Source organism: Muscardinus avellanarius, assembly GCF_963383645.1.
Source record: "Muscardinus avellanarius genome assembly, chromosome: 13".
In the NCBI taxonomy this organism is placed as follows: domain Eukaryota; kingdom Metazoa; phylum Chordata; class Mammalia; order Rodentia; family Gliridae; genus Muscardinus; species Muscardinus avellanarius.
In genome coordinates, this window is record NC_137799.1 from 15,584,793 (window position 1) to 15,600,522 (window position 15,730).

Consider the following 15,730-nt stretch of genomic DNA (forward strand, 5'->3'; position numbering starts at 1 on the left):
TATACTTTTATTAATGCATTGCTATTACACATCATAGTGAGGACCAGTGTGAGGCAAACGTACTGGATATTTTTTTCTGCATCTCACCCCACTCCCCTCTTGTGTCCCCCCATATGTGTTAATAAAACTAAACCAGTTGCTTTAATAAATCAAATTATGGTGCAATCAGGAAAATCTGTCCACTGATTTCATGTTTGGTGATATGTATCGATTGTTTATTATTTGAAATGCTTGGGACCAAAAGTGTTTCTGATTTTGGAGACTTTTTAGATTTTGAAATATTTATATAAACTCTATGTATTGAGCATCCTTAGTCTGAAAATCTGAAATGTTTTGAGCCAAAGCACATTGGCTCAAAAATCTCTGTCTGGACTTTGGAGCATTTTGAATTTTGAATTTTCAGATTAGGGATTTTCAGCATATACTAAGGAATGCTGTTCTTTTTTTAGGTGGACCAATGATATTGTGGTTTTTTTAAATAATTGTTTTAGACATATTTACTAAATTATTTTATAGATGAAATATGATGGTTGGTTTCTAGGATTGGCTTCAAATTAGTCTTGGAGGGAAGAGGAGTAAGGATATCGCTGAGACAAAGTTTGGCCTTGAGCTGATCATTGCTGAAGCTGGATGGGTACTTGGGGGATCATTATTCAATTCTTTATACCTTTGTGAATGTTTGAGATGTTTATCATAAAAAGAAAGCAAACAAGCAAAACACCCCCAAAGTCAGGCATAGCACTGATGGAGAATTCCAGGCCTTCTGGGAGGGGGTGGCTTCTGGCTCTGGGCTCAGCTGTGAGGCACTTGGTAGGAGTTGGTCTGTGAGGGCCTACTTGGTGCCAGGCTCCCTGCTCATACCTAGCGTCTTATTTCACCCCTTACCACGACCTCAGTATTCTCTTTTTATGTCACAAATGAAGTTACTTTGAAGTAAAAATTCAAAAGTCCTTGTGCCTCCTCTATTTCATTTTTAATATGTTTTACTTTTAATCAACACATAGTAATTGCACATATGTATGGGCATGGTGTGCTATTTTGGTACACATATATAACATGAAATGGTCAGATCAGGGCAGCTAGCATATATAGCTCTCACTGTAGACATCTCTCTTTTTGTAACTGGTGCATTGTAGTCGTACATCTTAATGGGGTACAAGATGGTAGAGGCAGACATGCACACATCACTCATTTAGCCCTTCCCCAGGCCCTAACCCATTCTCTGTCCCTCCCTCCTCCTCATGTTTGGCTTAGTGATTGACTTGGAATGTTTGTAAGTGCACATCACGTGTATTAGGGAATTTCCCTCTTCCCTCCTCTCGTCCCCCGATAGGCCTCCTTATTTGCTCATCTGTGGTCTGTTACGTCTGTGTTGAATCATCCTCTCTACTAGCTGCAGTCAGATATTCTTATGCCCATTTTCCAGAAATAGGAACTGAAACTCCAAGCAGTCAAATGACCCGCTTCAGCATCACACCGTAGGAGTTGACAGAGCTGTGCTTGGGAGTCCTTGCTGTTTGCACTGAAATATCTCCGTGATATAAAATGAAGATTTGAATCCAGTAGAACAGTAGACATGTAAATGATTAAAATCTCTTGTTTTAAGCACTGGATATTTTAAGAGAACACCAATAAAACATAAGGCTCCAGCTGGCAAGCAGTGTCCAGAGGGAAGAGGGGAGTTGCTGTTACCTCTGGTCACTGTGATGTGGACCCTGCCGGGGAGCTTGGCCTCCTGGTGGGGAGGGGTGTGAGGGGCAGGACTGGCCAGGCAGGCTGTGAGGTGATCAGCCCCGCTCCACTGCCCGCTCTGGTGCGGCGTGATGCCCAGGCCAGCGGTGGCGCTTCCCAGCGTCCCAGTGTGGAGCTAAGTCCCTGACCGTGGGGAGGCTTTGTCCTAGAATGCGTAGCCCGTGGAGCCATGGCCGGAACCCAAGCCTTCGCGGGCCCCTGGCCTGTGGGAGTGAATCAGAACAAACCTAATGTTTAAATTAGAATCTGTTTTGGAAGAACCATTGAAGTCCTTGTACCTGACATGATTGGTTAATCTTAAAAGTAGGTTAAGGCAGGGAATCAGAAAATGAAACATATCTTAAACATTTTAGTTTAACTTAAAACAGATAAATGTGTGTTCATTTGCCATTCTTTTGATGTAGGGCAGGGCCTTTCTCCGGATCTGGGTCTGCTGATTGGAGTTCCACATCTTTCTTTCTTTCCTAAACCGTATCCATAATGTATGTCTGCCACTTCCAATTTCTGTTTCTTTAAGATGAAGAGAAAACTTAGACACTTGTGAGGCAATCTGAATATAGAATCCCCTCGTCTCTGTTCCTCCCACATCTTTCATCGTTGTCTCACCCACACCTAATTTGCCAGAAATGTGTTTTTCAGTGACTCGCCTTTATCTGGTCTTCCCCGAAGCATATGTTGGTTTTCCTACAGCAGGTCCTCTCCGTACATACAGTTCCTAGGTTTGCCTAATATTTACTTAGATTTTATAATTTGATTACAAGTACAACTACTGTAAATAGGTTTGGGAACAAACTAAAGGGGCTGTTGATGAGCTGACCACTCCCCATGTCTCCTCTGGGGAGCAGAGAGGTGCCAGTGTAGCCGGGAAGAGCAGGTATAAGGCCATCACACAGTTATTTAATGAGATCCATTTCAACATAAATAATAAAATAGGGCTAGAGGTTTAGCTCAGGGGTAGAGTACATTCAATTCTCAGTACCGAGGACTGGGCCCTTGATCTTACCTCCCATTCACATTTCACTTATATATTATCTTTTAAGATTTAAGCATTTTAGCCGGGTGTCGTGGCACATGCCTGTAATCCCTGTACTTGGGAGGCTGAGACAGGAGGATTGCAGATTCAAGGACGATCTCAAGAAGTAGTCAAGACTCATCAATCTAACACGACCTTGTTTTCAGATAAGAAATAAAATCATCCTTGGGGTGTAGCTCAAAGGTAGAATGCTTCTGCGTTCAATCCCCAGTACCACACACATACACAAAAATTTAAACATTTTTAAAAGTTTAAATGAAGCTGGGTGTGGTGGTAAATGCCTATAATCTCAGTATTTGGGATGCTGAGACAGGAGAATTATAGGTCCGAGACCATCACACAGTTATTTAATGAGATCCTATTTCAAAATAAATAATAAAATAGGGCTAGAGGTTTAGCTCAGGGGTAGAGCACATTCAATTCTCAGTACCGAAAATAAAGTAAATCAACACAATAGTTCCTGTTTTTAAGCCCCTCGAACAATTTGGAACCCTGTCCCCTGGAGATATCGCTGTTAATATTTTGCTGCCATCTTGACGCATGAGGATGTGGACGTGCAGCTTTACGGAGCAGGAGCGCCCTAGATGCAGCACAGTCTGGGTCGTCTGGCCTCCTTTTGTCACTCATTATAATGATCTTTTGAAATCAACAAACAGAGCTCCACACCATCATTTGAGTGTCTGCGAAAGTATTCCTTTCTGTGAAGTGCCACAATGTATTCATTCAGATCCCTCTTAGGCAAATCAGGTTGCTGATTCTCCCCAGCACTAAGGTGTGGAAGTGAACACCCGTGGACGCGCGTGACCTCTTGTGCTCACGTCACTGTCCCTTGAGGTCAACGCTGTGGCGTTGAGTTGCTGGGTGTGAGGCCGCGGTGCACGTGCGGCCCGGCACATCTCGCCGGGCGTCCTGGCCGGTGCTGCCAGCTCACAGCTCCAGTGGTGGTCACCAGCCGCTTTCCCTCCGGCCACTGGATTTCATGCAGTTTTGCCAACCTCGTGCGCAGAAAAAGGCGTGAAGTTTTCATTCAAACATCTTTGCTAGTGAAGTTGAGCATCTTTTGGTCAGATTTCGTAATTCTTCTTATCTGAGAAGATATTTAATATTTTTAGTTCACTTTTCTAATTCCTTTTCCTTTTAGATCAGAGAAATGAAGGCAGAGATGACCAAACTCCATAAAAAATTATTTGAACAAGAAAAGAAGTTACAAAGCACAGCGAAGCTTTTGCAACAGAGCAAACACCAGGAAAAGATCATCTTTGACCAGCGTGAGTGAGCGATGGGGGCGGCCGCCCGTCTGCCCACTTCGCGCCTTGGCCACCCAGGCTGGAGCCCAGGCCGACGGTGGTCAGGCCTCCTATTAATGGGTGTCTTCTCATGCTTTGTCCGTCTGACCTGCACAGACCCTTCTGTTCACGTCCCCTGCCTTGGTGGTGGGGCTGCTCGGTGCAGGGACAGTCCTGTCTGGGGAGACAGGTGTGTGGCATGTGCGTCGCGGGAGCACAGAGCAGGGTGGGTGTCCTGAGCACAGCGGCCCCGAGCCGAGTGGGAAAGGAGGAGTAGGTGTTGTCAGGTGAAGCGGGGCAGCTCTCCCGGCAGGGAGCCGCCGGGACAGAGATAAGAAATAAGGTCTTCTGTGTGGGGAACCAGAAACAGTTGCTGCTGGCAGGTCAAAGCAGGTGGCGACAGGTAGAGCTCAGGCGGCTGGCACGAGGAGCAGAGGGTCCACCTGGCAGGGCCGTGCGCTGCCAAGGCTGCCGCAGCTGCTCTGCCGGTGAGCCAGCCAGGGCGGTGGGCCTAGGAGGGCGTGGGTTTGAGACTTCCTCAGGGGGTGTGCGGAGGCTCTTTGGCACCGGGACGAGGTCAGTCTGGCACCTCCGGGGACGTGGGGAGCAGCTGGCCTCCTGGATGAAGTGCCCGGCCCCCCTCACTGGCCTGCCTGGAGCGAGCTCTCCCCTGCCAGTGACAGCACTGCCCTGGCCGTCTGGGGAGGACCTCAGGAGGGCACTTTCTCTCCAGGTGCCCACCAGCCTGGCCCTGCTCTCCTATCAAAGGGGCAGTATTCCAAGGCACAGAACATAGCTACTTGCCAGATAGGAATTCTTACCCGGCCCCAGCACCTTCTAAGCATGGTCCCCATGAGGCTGGCTGTGTGAGTTTCAAGAGAGGAAGCACATCGTGGGTGGGCATGGGGTTCTTGCTGGCACCCCAGACTCTGAGGCCAGGGAGCTAGATGGCTCCTTCCAGCCAGGAGCTGTGCTTAATGGGTGGGCGGCTGGGTGAGCCGCAGAAGGAGGATGTGCCCAGCTGTCCCAGGAGACCTGAGAGGGGGGTTCAAGGCTCTGGCTGAGGTTCTGGTTCAGACCGACTGGGCCTGAAGGATGAGTGGCAGCCAGGGAGACAGCCAAAGGCAGGAGCGGGGCTCTGGCGGACCCATGGCCTCATGCCACGCTCCGCAGGAGAGTGCTGAGTGTTGGCACAGGCTTAGGATGGGGCCTTTGCCTGGCAGGAGGGGTGAGTGGGGGCTGGGTACCACATGTATTTTTTTTTTTTTTTTTTTTTGCGGGTCTGGGGATGGAACCCAGGGGCATTTGACCTCCGGGCTACACCCCCTGCCCTATTTTTTATTCTTTATTTTGAAACCGGGTCTCACTGAGTTGCAGAGGGCCTCACTAAGTAGCTGAGGCTGTCCGCGAACTGCGATCCTCCAGGTCTCAGCCTCCCGAATGCTGGGATTACAAGCGTGCGCCACCACGCCCGGCTATTTTTTTTTCTTTATTGCATGTCTGGGTTTGGAACCCAGGGGCATTCTATCTCCAAGCGACACTCCCAGCCCTATTTTTAATTCTTTATTTTGGAAACGGTCTCACTGAGTTGCAAAGGGCCTCACTGAGTAGCTGAGGCTGTCTATGAACCCAGATCCTCCTGTCTCAGCCTCCCGAATGCTGGGATTACAAGCGTGCGCCACCACACCTGGCTACCATATGTATTTTGAAGATCCCGGGGCTGAGCATGGAGGGGCAGGGAGGCAGGAGACCTCAGTGGGGCCTTGGCAGCCCAGGTAGCAGTGGGGAGCCTGCTGGGGCCCGGCCAGACAGAGAGGAGAGGGGGTGGTTTGGAGGGACAGGATGTCATGGGTATCCCTGAGGGTCCCTGTCACCCATAGAGAAGAGGATCCATGTCACTCATAGAGCAGAGAGGCCCTGAGGAGGCAGTGCCAGTCGTGGTTGTATTGAGCGGGTGAGGAGCATTTGGGTCAGACTGCTGGCACAGCAGGGCGTGGACAGCAACATTTGTACAGCCCCTGTCGGGGACAGCAGAGCTCAGCACCGGCACCCTGTCCGCAGCAGCCCAGCCCTGCAGCCACGGGCACGCAGCCAGCCCTGTCGGGGTGAAGTTTCAGAGCAGTAAGACGTTCAGATGGGTTATGTGATCGAGGCACAGGAGAGGACAGGACCGTGCCATGCCTGCGTCCTGGTCAGTGTGCGAGGAGTCCTGTAGGAGCCCGAAGCTCCCTTCTCCTGTGTGACCTGGATCAGGCGACCTTCGCCCTGAGCTCCAGGGCAGGGTGGAGTGGGTGCCAGCCAGTAGTAGTGCTCCCTCCCTCCCGCAGTGTGTCCAGATGCATGGCTGCGCAGAGATGGCAGCTCACTCCCAGGCCCCTCCTCCTTCCCACAGTGAGGAGCGCAGGCCAGGGCTGGGCCCTGCCTGAGTCAGGCAGACCCCGACCCCGCGCGCCTTCCCCAGAGCTGACAGGGAAGAGCATCCTCCGAGGCCCAGGATTCTGCTGCTCGCTGGCCACAGGGCGTGGCACCACCACCTCACACTCAGTTCGGGTGAGGGCAGTGATCCTGTCCCGTGAGGCGCGGGCGCCCAGTGAGCCACACTTGGCACCTGGAGGGGGAGCCCAGGACTGAGCTCTGAGTATGCTGCTGCTCTGCCCGGGCTTGACTTGGTACACGTCCTCTACCGCCCGGCCCTCATTCCTCGGCTTCTCATCGCAGTGGGATTTCTGTGCTTGGAATGGGGCGGTGCTGTTTATACATAAGGGCCACTTCAGAAGTTGGGTGAGGTGACACTTAGCTCTGAGTGAGTTTTGTTCTCCGGGTACATGCAGAGCTCTTTCAAGATTATTTTTAACCTCCACACCACGGTGCTTGATCTTTTCTGGGTCATGGGCTCCTTGGTGAATCTTGAGAAAGCTATTGTCTCTCTCTCCTTGGTAAAAGACACACGCGCGTGAATACACACACACACACACACACACACACACACACACACACACAGTTTTGTACCTCATGTCCAGATTTAGGACTCCAGGGCACACACAAAGCCCCAGGTTAAGAAAGCCTGCCCTGCAGCCTGTGGTAGGGGTGGAGGCAGAGAGAGGCAGCGCCACCCCCCAAAATGCATTATTTTTTTTCAGTTAAAACAAAGCCCATACCATGTGTTCCTTCTTCAATGTAGGAAGTTGAAAGGAGATTTCATGACCTGCAGGTGAAAATTTATGTCAAGCACGAAATATCCTTTCTCAAGGCCACCACAGAGCGCCTGTTCTGAGGAGCCACTGGGGAGCTGGGCTGGGTGTTGTGGGATGAGTCTGAGTCCACCTCGGGCCCCACCGCCACAGGCCCGGATCTGAGGGCTGAATCTGTCCCATGGGGGCTGATTCCCTGGCCCGCACCAAGCCCTGTTCCCCTCAGCTCAGAAACCCGCTCAGCAGCTCCGCTCCTGCTGCCCCTGCAGTTTGCATTGGGCTTGAAGAGGTTAAGGGAGCAGGCAACTTACCTGCAATTGTCCTCTGAGAGGCGGAAGCCCCAGCTCCTCCTGGAGTTCTCATTCTGCACGTCTGCCCAGGACACTGCTCAGGCATCAAGAGTATCCTCTGAAATTGCCCTGACCTCTTTCTGCCCAGGCAGAATGCAGCCTGCCCAGGGAGCCAGCTGAGGGGCGGGCAATAGTGATAAAAATGTCTGGGCTCCCCTTGACCCCGCCCCTGCCCCCTGCCCCCTGCCCCCTGCCCCTGTGCCCTTCGTGGCGTCCCTGCGAGGCTGTGGCTCAGTGAGGCCCAGAAGCCTCTGCGGCCTGCCATTGCTGGTGGGTGTCCAGTCCTGCGGCCTGAGGTGGGGCCGCATCCTTCTCCCTGGTCTGGATACTTCAGGTCATCACTTGCCTTGACCCTTGGGGTCGGGTGCCTGCTCCTGGCACTCACTGTCACGCTCCCCTCCTGACGGCTGGTCTCTAATCTCCCCTTCTCTGCTCTCCCCCCAGTGGTTATAACCCACAAGGTCCTGCGGAAGGCCAGAGGAAACCTGGAGGTAAGGCCCTTGGGGGTTTTCCCACCCCATGCCACGTGGGCGGGCTGGCTGCAGGGCCAGAAGCGACTTCCTTTGAACGGTGAAGGTGGAGGTGGAGCGGGGCCACGTCCTCCACAGAGTGGTGCTTTCCTGTGAGCGAGGGTGCCAAGCTCCGTGTGGGTGTTGTGATTTTGAAATTTGTTTGCTGTTGGAGCGTAGCAGTGGCTGGCACATAGTAGGCATTTGTTCATTCTTTCTGGAATGAATGAATACAGTATGTTCTTGTCACTTTGTTCTGTAAATATTTACTGGTCAAACAGGTATGCCTTTGAAAGCAGTTTCAAAGTAACATGTCGCCTTTAACTCTGCCAGAGATCTTGACTTCCGAAACCCTCCAGGGGACCTAAAACTCTCTTTCTTCCTCTCCTCTTCCAGCTGAGGCCCGGGGCTGCCCATCCAGGAACATCCAGTCCCAGCAGACCCGGCTCCTGAGAACCTTCAGCCAATAAAGTTCGTGGCTCAAGTTCCCACTGTGTGTTCCAGCCGAGCCTTCCAGTGGTGGAGGAGGGGGGTGTTTTTGCCTTGGCGTTTCTGCCCACAAGTTGGCTTGTAGCTGTTGTCACAAAGGTTTAGGTGCCGTGCAGCCAGCGGGAAATGGCCTTGAGCTCTGGGGGCTGCGTTAGGATCTGGGTCGCTGGTGGCCTCAGTTCCACCTCGGCTTTGCTTCGTGCTCAGCCAGCACGGCTGCTTGAGATTCCCCTAAACGATTCATTTCACTTCACCCAAATGATTCCGTTATTTGGGGCGGAGGCTCAAAGCCCAGGTCCCCTCCCACACTCCCACACAGGACAGGCCGACCTCTTAGATCTCACTCTGGGGTCCTTGCTGAGCCCACTCAGATTTCCAGAAAGGAATATCTCCATGCAGTGTGGCCCTGGGCACCACCCCCATCTCAGCTTCTCCAGTCGCTTCCGGAGCAGCCCTCTGAGGTGGCGCCATCAAGTTCTAGGAAGGAGCAGGTCCTGGGCTGGGACTCGGCATGTGTGCGATCTTTGAGCTGTCCCTGGGAAGTAAACACAGCAGGGCTTGGCCCTGTTTGCACATGAGGCCCGAGACCGGCCCAGGCAACCCGGTATTTCTGAGAGGGCCCGGTGTAACACTGTGATGCCTGGGCAGGTGGGCCTTACTCGGGGAGCCCAGCTGGAGAGCCCCGGAGGCTGACTCAGTCTCCCTCTACCCGTTTCTGCCATCACTCGGGGGACTTGAGTATGTCCTCTGCAGTCACGATGCCGAGGTTCTGCCTTTGGCCACAGCATCCGTCCACCCAGCGCAGTCCTGGCTCAGACCTTTGAATGCTCTTCTCCGCGAGGTCCTGGCATTGTCCCCTGCCTTTCCTCCTGCGCCCTGCTCCTGTCTCCTCAGCCCTTTCTGTCTGGTTTATCCAGTCTTGCTTCCCACGCCAGATCCCTCCTCTGCCCTGCAGCAGCCAAGGTGCTGAGGAGTGCTTCTGACCAGGAGGCTCCTCCCCCGGCTCCAGGAACTGCGGCTCAAGGACCTGGACAGGTGTCCCCAGCTGCCTGGAGGACCTGCCCACCTCCCCACCCCAGCCAGAATGCTTGCTCTCCTTGAAGTGCTCCTCCTGCCCTTTCTTTGTCTAGCTGGTTTTGTGGAGTTCTTCAGAAACATTTCCCCTTCAGGGAACCTCCCCTGAGTCCAGAGGCTGGGTAACTTGCCCTCTTCTGGCCCGGCAGCCCCAGCACCCACCACTCCCTATTGTGAGCTTCCGGAGCTCCTGGGCGTGTCTTTTCCCACTGGATGGCGGCACTCGGGTGAGACATCAGAGGAGATGCTGCTTCAGGCTGCCGGGACACGGTGCCATTGCCCCCATCCTCAGTCCAGTATAGCTTCAGATGCCCCGACGGTGCTCGCGAGCCCAGCCCGGGCAGGGCTGTGGTGGTGGTCAGGAGCACCTGTCTTCCAGGACCGCCACAGGCCTTGGCTTACAAGGGGTAGAGCTGGTCCTGATCCCCAGTCCTTCCAGACCCCTGGCTGGCCTCCCCTGCCGCCCCAGGCTATCCAGACACAGCGATGGCGAGAGGGGACAGGACTGCTGTGCAGGAGGCAGAGCCCAGGCGGGGACAGTGGTCAGAAGGCCTTCCTGCCTGGGTTCCTGCATCCACACTCTCTTCTTGTATGCTCACCCCAATTAGCTCAGATTTGGGCATTAACGTCACGAGGATCCCTTGAAGAGAAGAGGAGGCCCGATTTCTGTTCCCATCTCTTGCTTCTGTCCTGTCTCCACACCCGCAAAATGGGAGTTACCCAGCTGCCCAGTCATGGTGGCAGATTTGTGAGCCTCGGCACTCGGAAGCAGCTGAGCCCCAGACCCTTGGCAGAAGTCAGCAGCTCCTCTTCAGTGTCTCCAGGGCTGGGCTCGGGTTGTATGTCAGGTGTGTGGGGGTGGGTGAGGGCAGAGGTTGTACAGGGTGGTGGTTAGCATGCAGGCCAGGCTTGAATCGCACCTGGGTTCAGATGTGTCCGTGGGGGCCTGGTGCCACCTTGCCAGGCACATGGCTAGTGCAGGGCTGGTGGGAGCTGAGCTTGGGCATTGGCATGGGTGGGAGCTGGGCCACTGTGTGGGGTGGGGGAACCCTGGCTCACCCAGGCCCGTCTGGCCGCTAAACCCTGGTGGCCTGAGGAGAGGGCGGCCATTCTCTGCGGGCCACAACAGCTTTTCAAGAAGACAGTAATCCAAAGAAAAGGCATGTTTATTCCTTAGCTTAAAATATCCCCACCTTGGTCTACTGAAGGCCCTCCCTCTCTGGGAAGTGGAGGAGCAGCCTGGTTTGTTTGGGTTGGATTCGGGCCAAGAACAAACTCTGCAAATAAGGACAATTTGGACCTTGGGAAAGGCTCCATTGTCCCTGGTGAGTTAATTTCACCAGCAGCTGAATCCAGGAGGCTCCAGAGCAGCAATCAGAAACGAAGTCAAGTTCCCGTCTTCTGTGAAATTAATCACCGCGTGTGCCTGAGCAGCACCGAGAGAGACAGCTGCGGGCTGACTGCATGGTCAGAGGAGAGGCGTGTGGATTTCTGAAAACCACTGCCCACCTCCCTGCCAAGAGGGAAAGGGCAGAATCCCGCTCCCGCGGTGGCGTCCACGGTAGCAGTGGCCACCCCAAGCATCACTGTGTAAACTGCTCCCCTGTGTCTGTCAGACCTGTCCTCTGACAGACCAACCCCAGAATGCTCTGTCTCAAAACCTCAGCCCTTCCCCATGCTCCCAGCCAGGGTTCTCGCCCTGCCCCTCCCAGCACGGTGTCTCAGATGACCAGAGCACAGGTCCAGAGACCCACAATTGAATTCCTCAATACCACGGGCCCCGAGAACTGCTTGTAAATGGCCAGTGGATGGAGAAAGACTGATCTTATTAATAAGTTCTCGGCAAGGTGGAGGCCAAGAAACCTGCCTGGGGGATCCCAGCCCTGCCAAATTACCTCCTCGATCTTGGCTATATTTTAAGTCTAACTCAAAAATTCAATTAGCAAAATTACTCATCCCGTCTCTGCCGGGGGTCAGGTGCGCCGCTTACCTCTTGCTGCAGACGGGGCCTTCCCAGCCGGCTCTGCGGGCGCCAGGTGGGTGGCTGTGGGCAAGACCATGGGGCTCAGCAGCTCCCACAGAACCAAGCCTCAATCCCTCATCTGCAAAATTACAAGATGGGGAAAGATAAAGATACACAGAGGCCAATGGTGAGGCCCAGACTGGCCCAGTCCTGAGATCGGTTCACTCTTGTCAGCGGGGGTTGTGCCTCTGGCCAGCAGCAGAGGCACCTGGTGACTCATCCCGTCCACTCTTGGGTCACTCTAACCTTTAAGGTCCCCAAATCATCGCTCCATCCCAGTGACCGTCAGCTCCCAGCTGTACCACGTGCTACAACAGCTTCAGCTGCCCCCACCCAAGTCCACCCACTGTCTAGGTGTCCTTACAGTCACAGCTGATCACATCCCTCTGCAACAGCTCTCTGGTGCAGAGCAGGCCCTCGGTCTCCAGCTTCTCGAGGCTCCCTTCTCCAGCCACAGGGCCTTTGCCCATGTGGCCCCTGCTTGGCATGCTCTCACCCTGGCAGCTGACTCCTACTCATGCTCCAGGGCTCAGCCATCCATCTTCCTAGCCACAAAGGGGCAGTCAGCACTTTGGCTGCGATGACTCTCCCTTCTGCTCTTGGCCATGGTTATGACTTTGGACTGTGTTTCTGAATTAGGGGTTACGCTTCTCCTTGTCACTGACCTGGCACATGGCACAGCCCCAGTGAGCTCCCAAGGATCTTCACTCACCAAATATCCCCAGAGCCTCTCCTGCCTCCTGGGAGAACCCTCAGCCTGGTGGGCAGAACAGACCAGTAGCACTGCTAACCAAGGGCACTTGTTCAGGTGCCCCCTACAACATCTTATGTCGGGGAGGCCCTGCTGCTTTCAGATGAAGGGGCAGGCGCAGAGACCCGCCCCACACTGCAGGGCCAATCGCCCAGCTTCCAGTGGAGCCGATGAGCGTCCCTCCCCAAGCTGCTTCCTGCACAGCTCAGCGTGGCTTGGGCCCGCTGCCTGCTCAAGGCTCCTGCCAGGAGTCCTCATCCCTAGGCCGTCCCTGCTCAGCCCGTCTCTGCCACTTGCTGCCTCAGTCACCATCCTGAAGGGGCGGCGGAGTCAGGTTGCCGCTAACTCATTCTGTCCAGCCTCCCCTGTCCAGGGTCCCTGTCCCTGATGGATTCTGTGTTAACAGAGCTGCGCTGTGGTCCGCCCCTCAAACGCGGTCATCACATCTCCCTTAGCGGACCCTCACCGGAGAGCTTAATCACGTTTGCAGGCTAAAAAGGATCCTCTGTCAGTACTGACGCCACCTCCTCCTTCCAAACAGGACAGTGTGGTCCCAGCTCAGTTGTGGCGCTGGATGATGGGGTGGCAGGGACAGGGGAGCCAGAGAAGGGGTCACAATGCCCTTCCTCAGAACAGTGGAGCAATAGCCGATGACAGGCGGCCAGGGTGCAAGGCTGGGTCCATGGCTGGAGGCCCTGAGGATACCCCTAGAGGAGGGGATTTGCAGACATCCAGCTTTATCAAGTTCATGCCCAGCACCCACCTTCAGGGCTGCCAGATCCTGCGTCCCAAGGCGCTCCCAGTGGGGTGTGGGAGAGGCAGGCCCTTGGTTCCTTGTGCTTCGTTGTAACAAGTGGTTGTAAGGGCCACAGTTCCCCGAAAAGGGCCTCCTGAGTGACCTTGGGGGTGGGCAGAGAACATGCCCTGCAGCGGCATCCTTTGGTGAGTGGTAAGGGCTGCCTGGGTGGGGGGAGCTGGTGGGGATGAGGGGGTGCTGGGCAAAGGGAAGCAGATCCATGTCTTGGGTCCAGCTGAGTTTAGGACCAAGCCCTTGGTGCAGCTCTAAGCAGGGGCTTCAAGAGGAGCCCGGATGGTATGTGGATTTAGGCAAGGGGCCAGGTGGAAGCTGGAGGGTCCAGGCAGAGTGTCCTCAGGTGAAGGTTCAAGACAGGAGGACAGAGGCTCAGAAGGAGCAGGAGAGGGTCCCTTCAGCTGGTTTCTGGCATGGCCACATTCATGGAGGGAGAGCACAGACGGAGGATGAGTGACTAGGGCTGCTTGCTTCTCTCCCAGGGAGAACATTACTGGGGAAGCATGGGATGGAGAGCAGGTGAGGCCCCACTGCAAAACTGTGGGGAGCCACGGGCCTGGGGACAGAGAGAGCTTGGCTTTTATATTCTACCTCCGAACTACACCCCCAGCCCTACTTTTTATTTTGAAACAGGGTCTCACTGAGTTGCAAAGGGCCTCAGTAGCTGAGGCTGCCTACCAACCGTGATCATCCTATCTCAGCCTCCTGAATGCTGGGATTCCAAGCGTGTGCCACTGAGCCCGGCATGGCTTCTGTGCCCATTTTTGGAGGTCCCAAGGCTCCCTGAGCGGTTGGGGTAGGGGGGAAGTTCCCCAGGCAGGCAGGTGTGTGTGGCTATGAGTGGAAAAGCCAGCTCGCTGCCTTCCTTAAGGTGGCAGGGAGGCCCAGGGCAGGAAAGGAAACCGCCTCTCCTCAGCCAGCGGAGGGGACAGCGGCCTGGAGCAGCCCCCGGGGCTCTGCCTGGAACTCCTGCTAAGAGGTGGCCTCTGGGCCCCGCCCCAGAGTAGCCGGCTTCCCAGCAGCTCTTCTGTCGAGACCAACAGTGTCCAGGCAGGTCCCTTTACCCAAGCCTCCTTGCCATCTATCCGTTCCCTCATTCCCAGGGCGCCCACCTTCCACCGCCCAGGGGCCCTGCTCTTTTCCTTGATCACTCCGTCCTCACCAATCCTCACATGTGCCTCTGGGCCCCTGCCGGCCCCACCTGGTCTCTGCGCACAGCTGGGTGCTCTCCTGAACCAAGTCCGGCTCCATCACTGCCCTGTGTGAATCCTTCCAAGGCTGGCAGCCTCCACTCCTGCGCAACCCGGCCCTGCAGCGTCTCACCTGGTAAAATGAGCATGATCCCATTACTACCTTGTTACTGGAAACAGACTTGGGGTTTTCATCAACTCAAGCAGCTAAGTTAGCTGAGGCCAGAGAAAAAGATTTAAAGTAGTGCCTTTAACAAGATTGAAAATGGCCAGGCTGCACGAATAGATGGATAGGGTCCCAATAGGAAAAGTGGATGGTCTTCTCTCCATGACCCAGCAGAACACTCTGGAACCTGGCGCCTATTTCCCGTGCCTTGCTGTAGGAGGTGTAACAGTATTGGGAAGAGGCGTCAAAATGTATTAATGTGCTGGTATTGAAAAATTGCTTTGATATTAATTTCTAAAATGTAAAATATAGTCAGGGCCTGGGTGCAGACATTCAGGCAGAGGTGGGGGGGCTGCAGCTGTTACAATGCAGAGTTCCTCTCTGTCTTTGCCCTTCAGTCTAATGATTATCCTATTGTAAAAGCCTTAGAGTCAATTGAAGCCTTTAGCCCTAAAACTATATAGAGGCAATCAGTGCCTCTGTTTACCTGTTTATCTCCTCTCCTCTGTGATCTGGCCTGGGTTTAGGAAAGGTAAACTTTGTGTGCGGCTTCAAAGCACCCTAGTTGATGAGCAACTAATACTGCCCAATACAATAAAGCCAAGGGCCAGGTAGATTCTTGACCCCTGCACTTAGTAAGTGCACTGTCCGGAGACAAAGAGGCACCACCTGGCTAAGGGATAAGTAACTAGCCCATTGCTTTGGTAGCACTGATAAGAAAGATACCAATACAAAATCTACTTAAAGGTTGGGGTCCCGAAAAGGGGCCAGAGTTCCATTTTCGGGCTCTCCAGCATGCGGGTCAGCACGCTGCTTTTTCCTTCTCTTCTCTATCTCCTACTGACTTTGTAATAAAGACTTGGTAAAGCTGCACCGAGCTGCCTATTAGTTTTAATTTTTCTATTCAGCAAACTTTAGTTGAATAAGAAAAAGAACCCCTATCATTTAAACCATAACAAGAGGAACATCACAGAGTGGTATGTATCATGGGTGATTTTATCTCAGCTCATTGAAGTAGTTTTCTATTCATCAAACATATATGCTGGCACTACATATATATTGTCATATTTAATCCCACAAAACATTTTGTAGCTGGGTGTGGTGG

At 53.8% G+C, this 15,730-nt stretch overlaps 1 protein-coding gene across 1 annotated transcript in view; it reads left to right on the forward strand.

Moving 5' to 3' along the window:
* The window catches only part of CDK5RAP2 (CDK5 regulatory subunit associated protein 2), a gene marked incomplete at both ends in the record, with an annotated part of 199,131 nt that extends 190,557 nt beyond the window's left edge, over positions 1-8,574 (forward strand). Inside the window, 3 exons of the mRNA XM_080708903.1 lie at positions 3,927-4,053; positions 8,057-8,103; positions 8,518-8,574. Coding sequence (XP_080565029.1) covers positions 3,927-4,053; positions 8,057-8,103; positions 8,518-8,574 — 231 coding nt within the window. The remainder of the gene's footprint in view (positions 1-3,926; positions 4,054-8,056; positions 8,104-8,517) is intronic.
* Between the last annotated feature and the right edge of the window lie 7,156 nt (positions 8,575-15,730).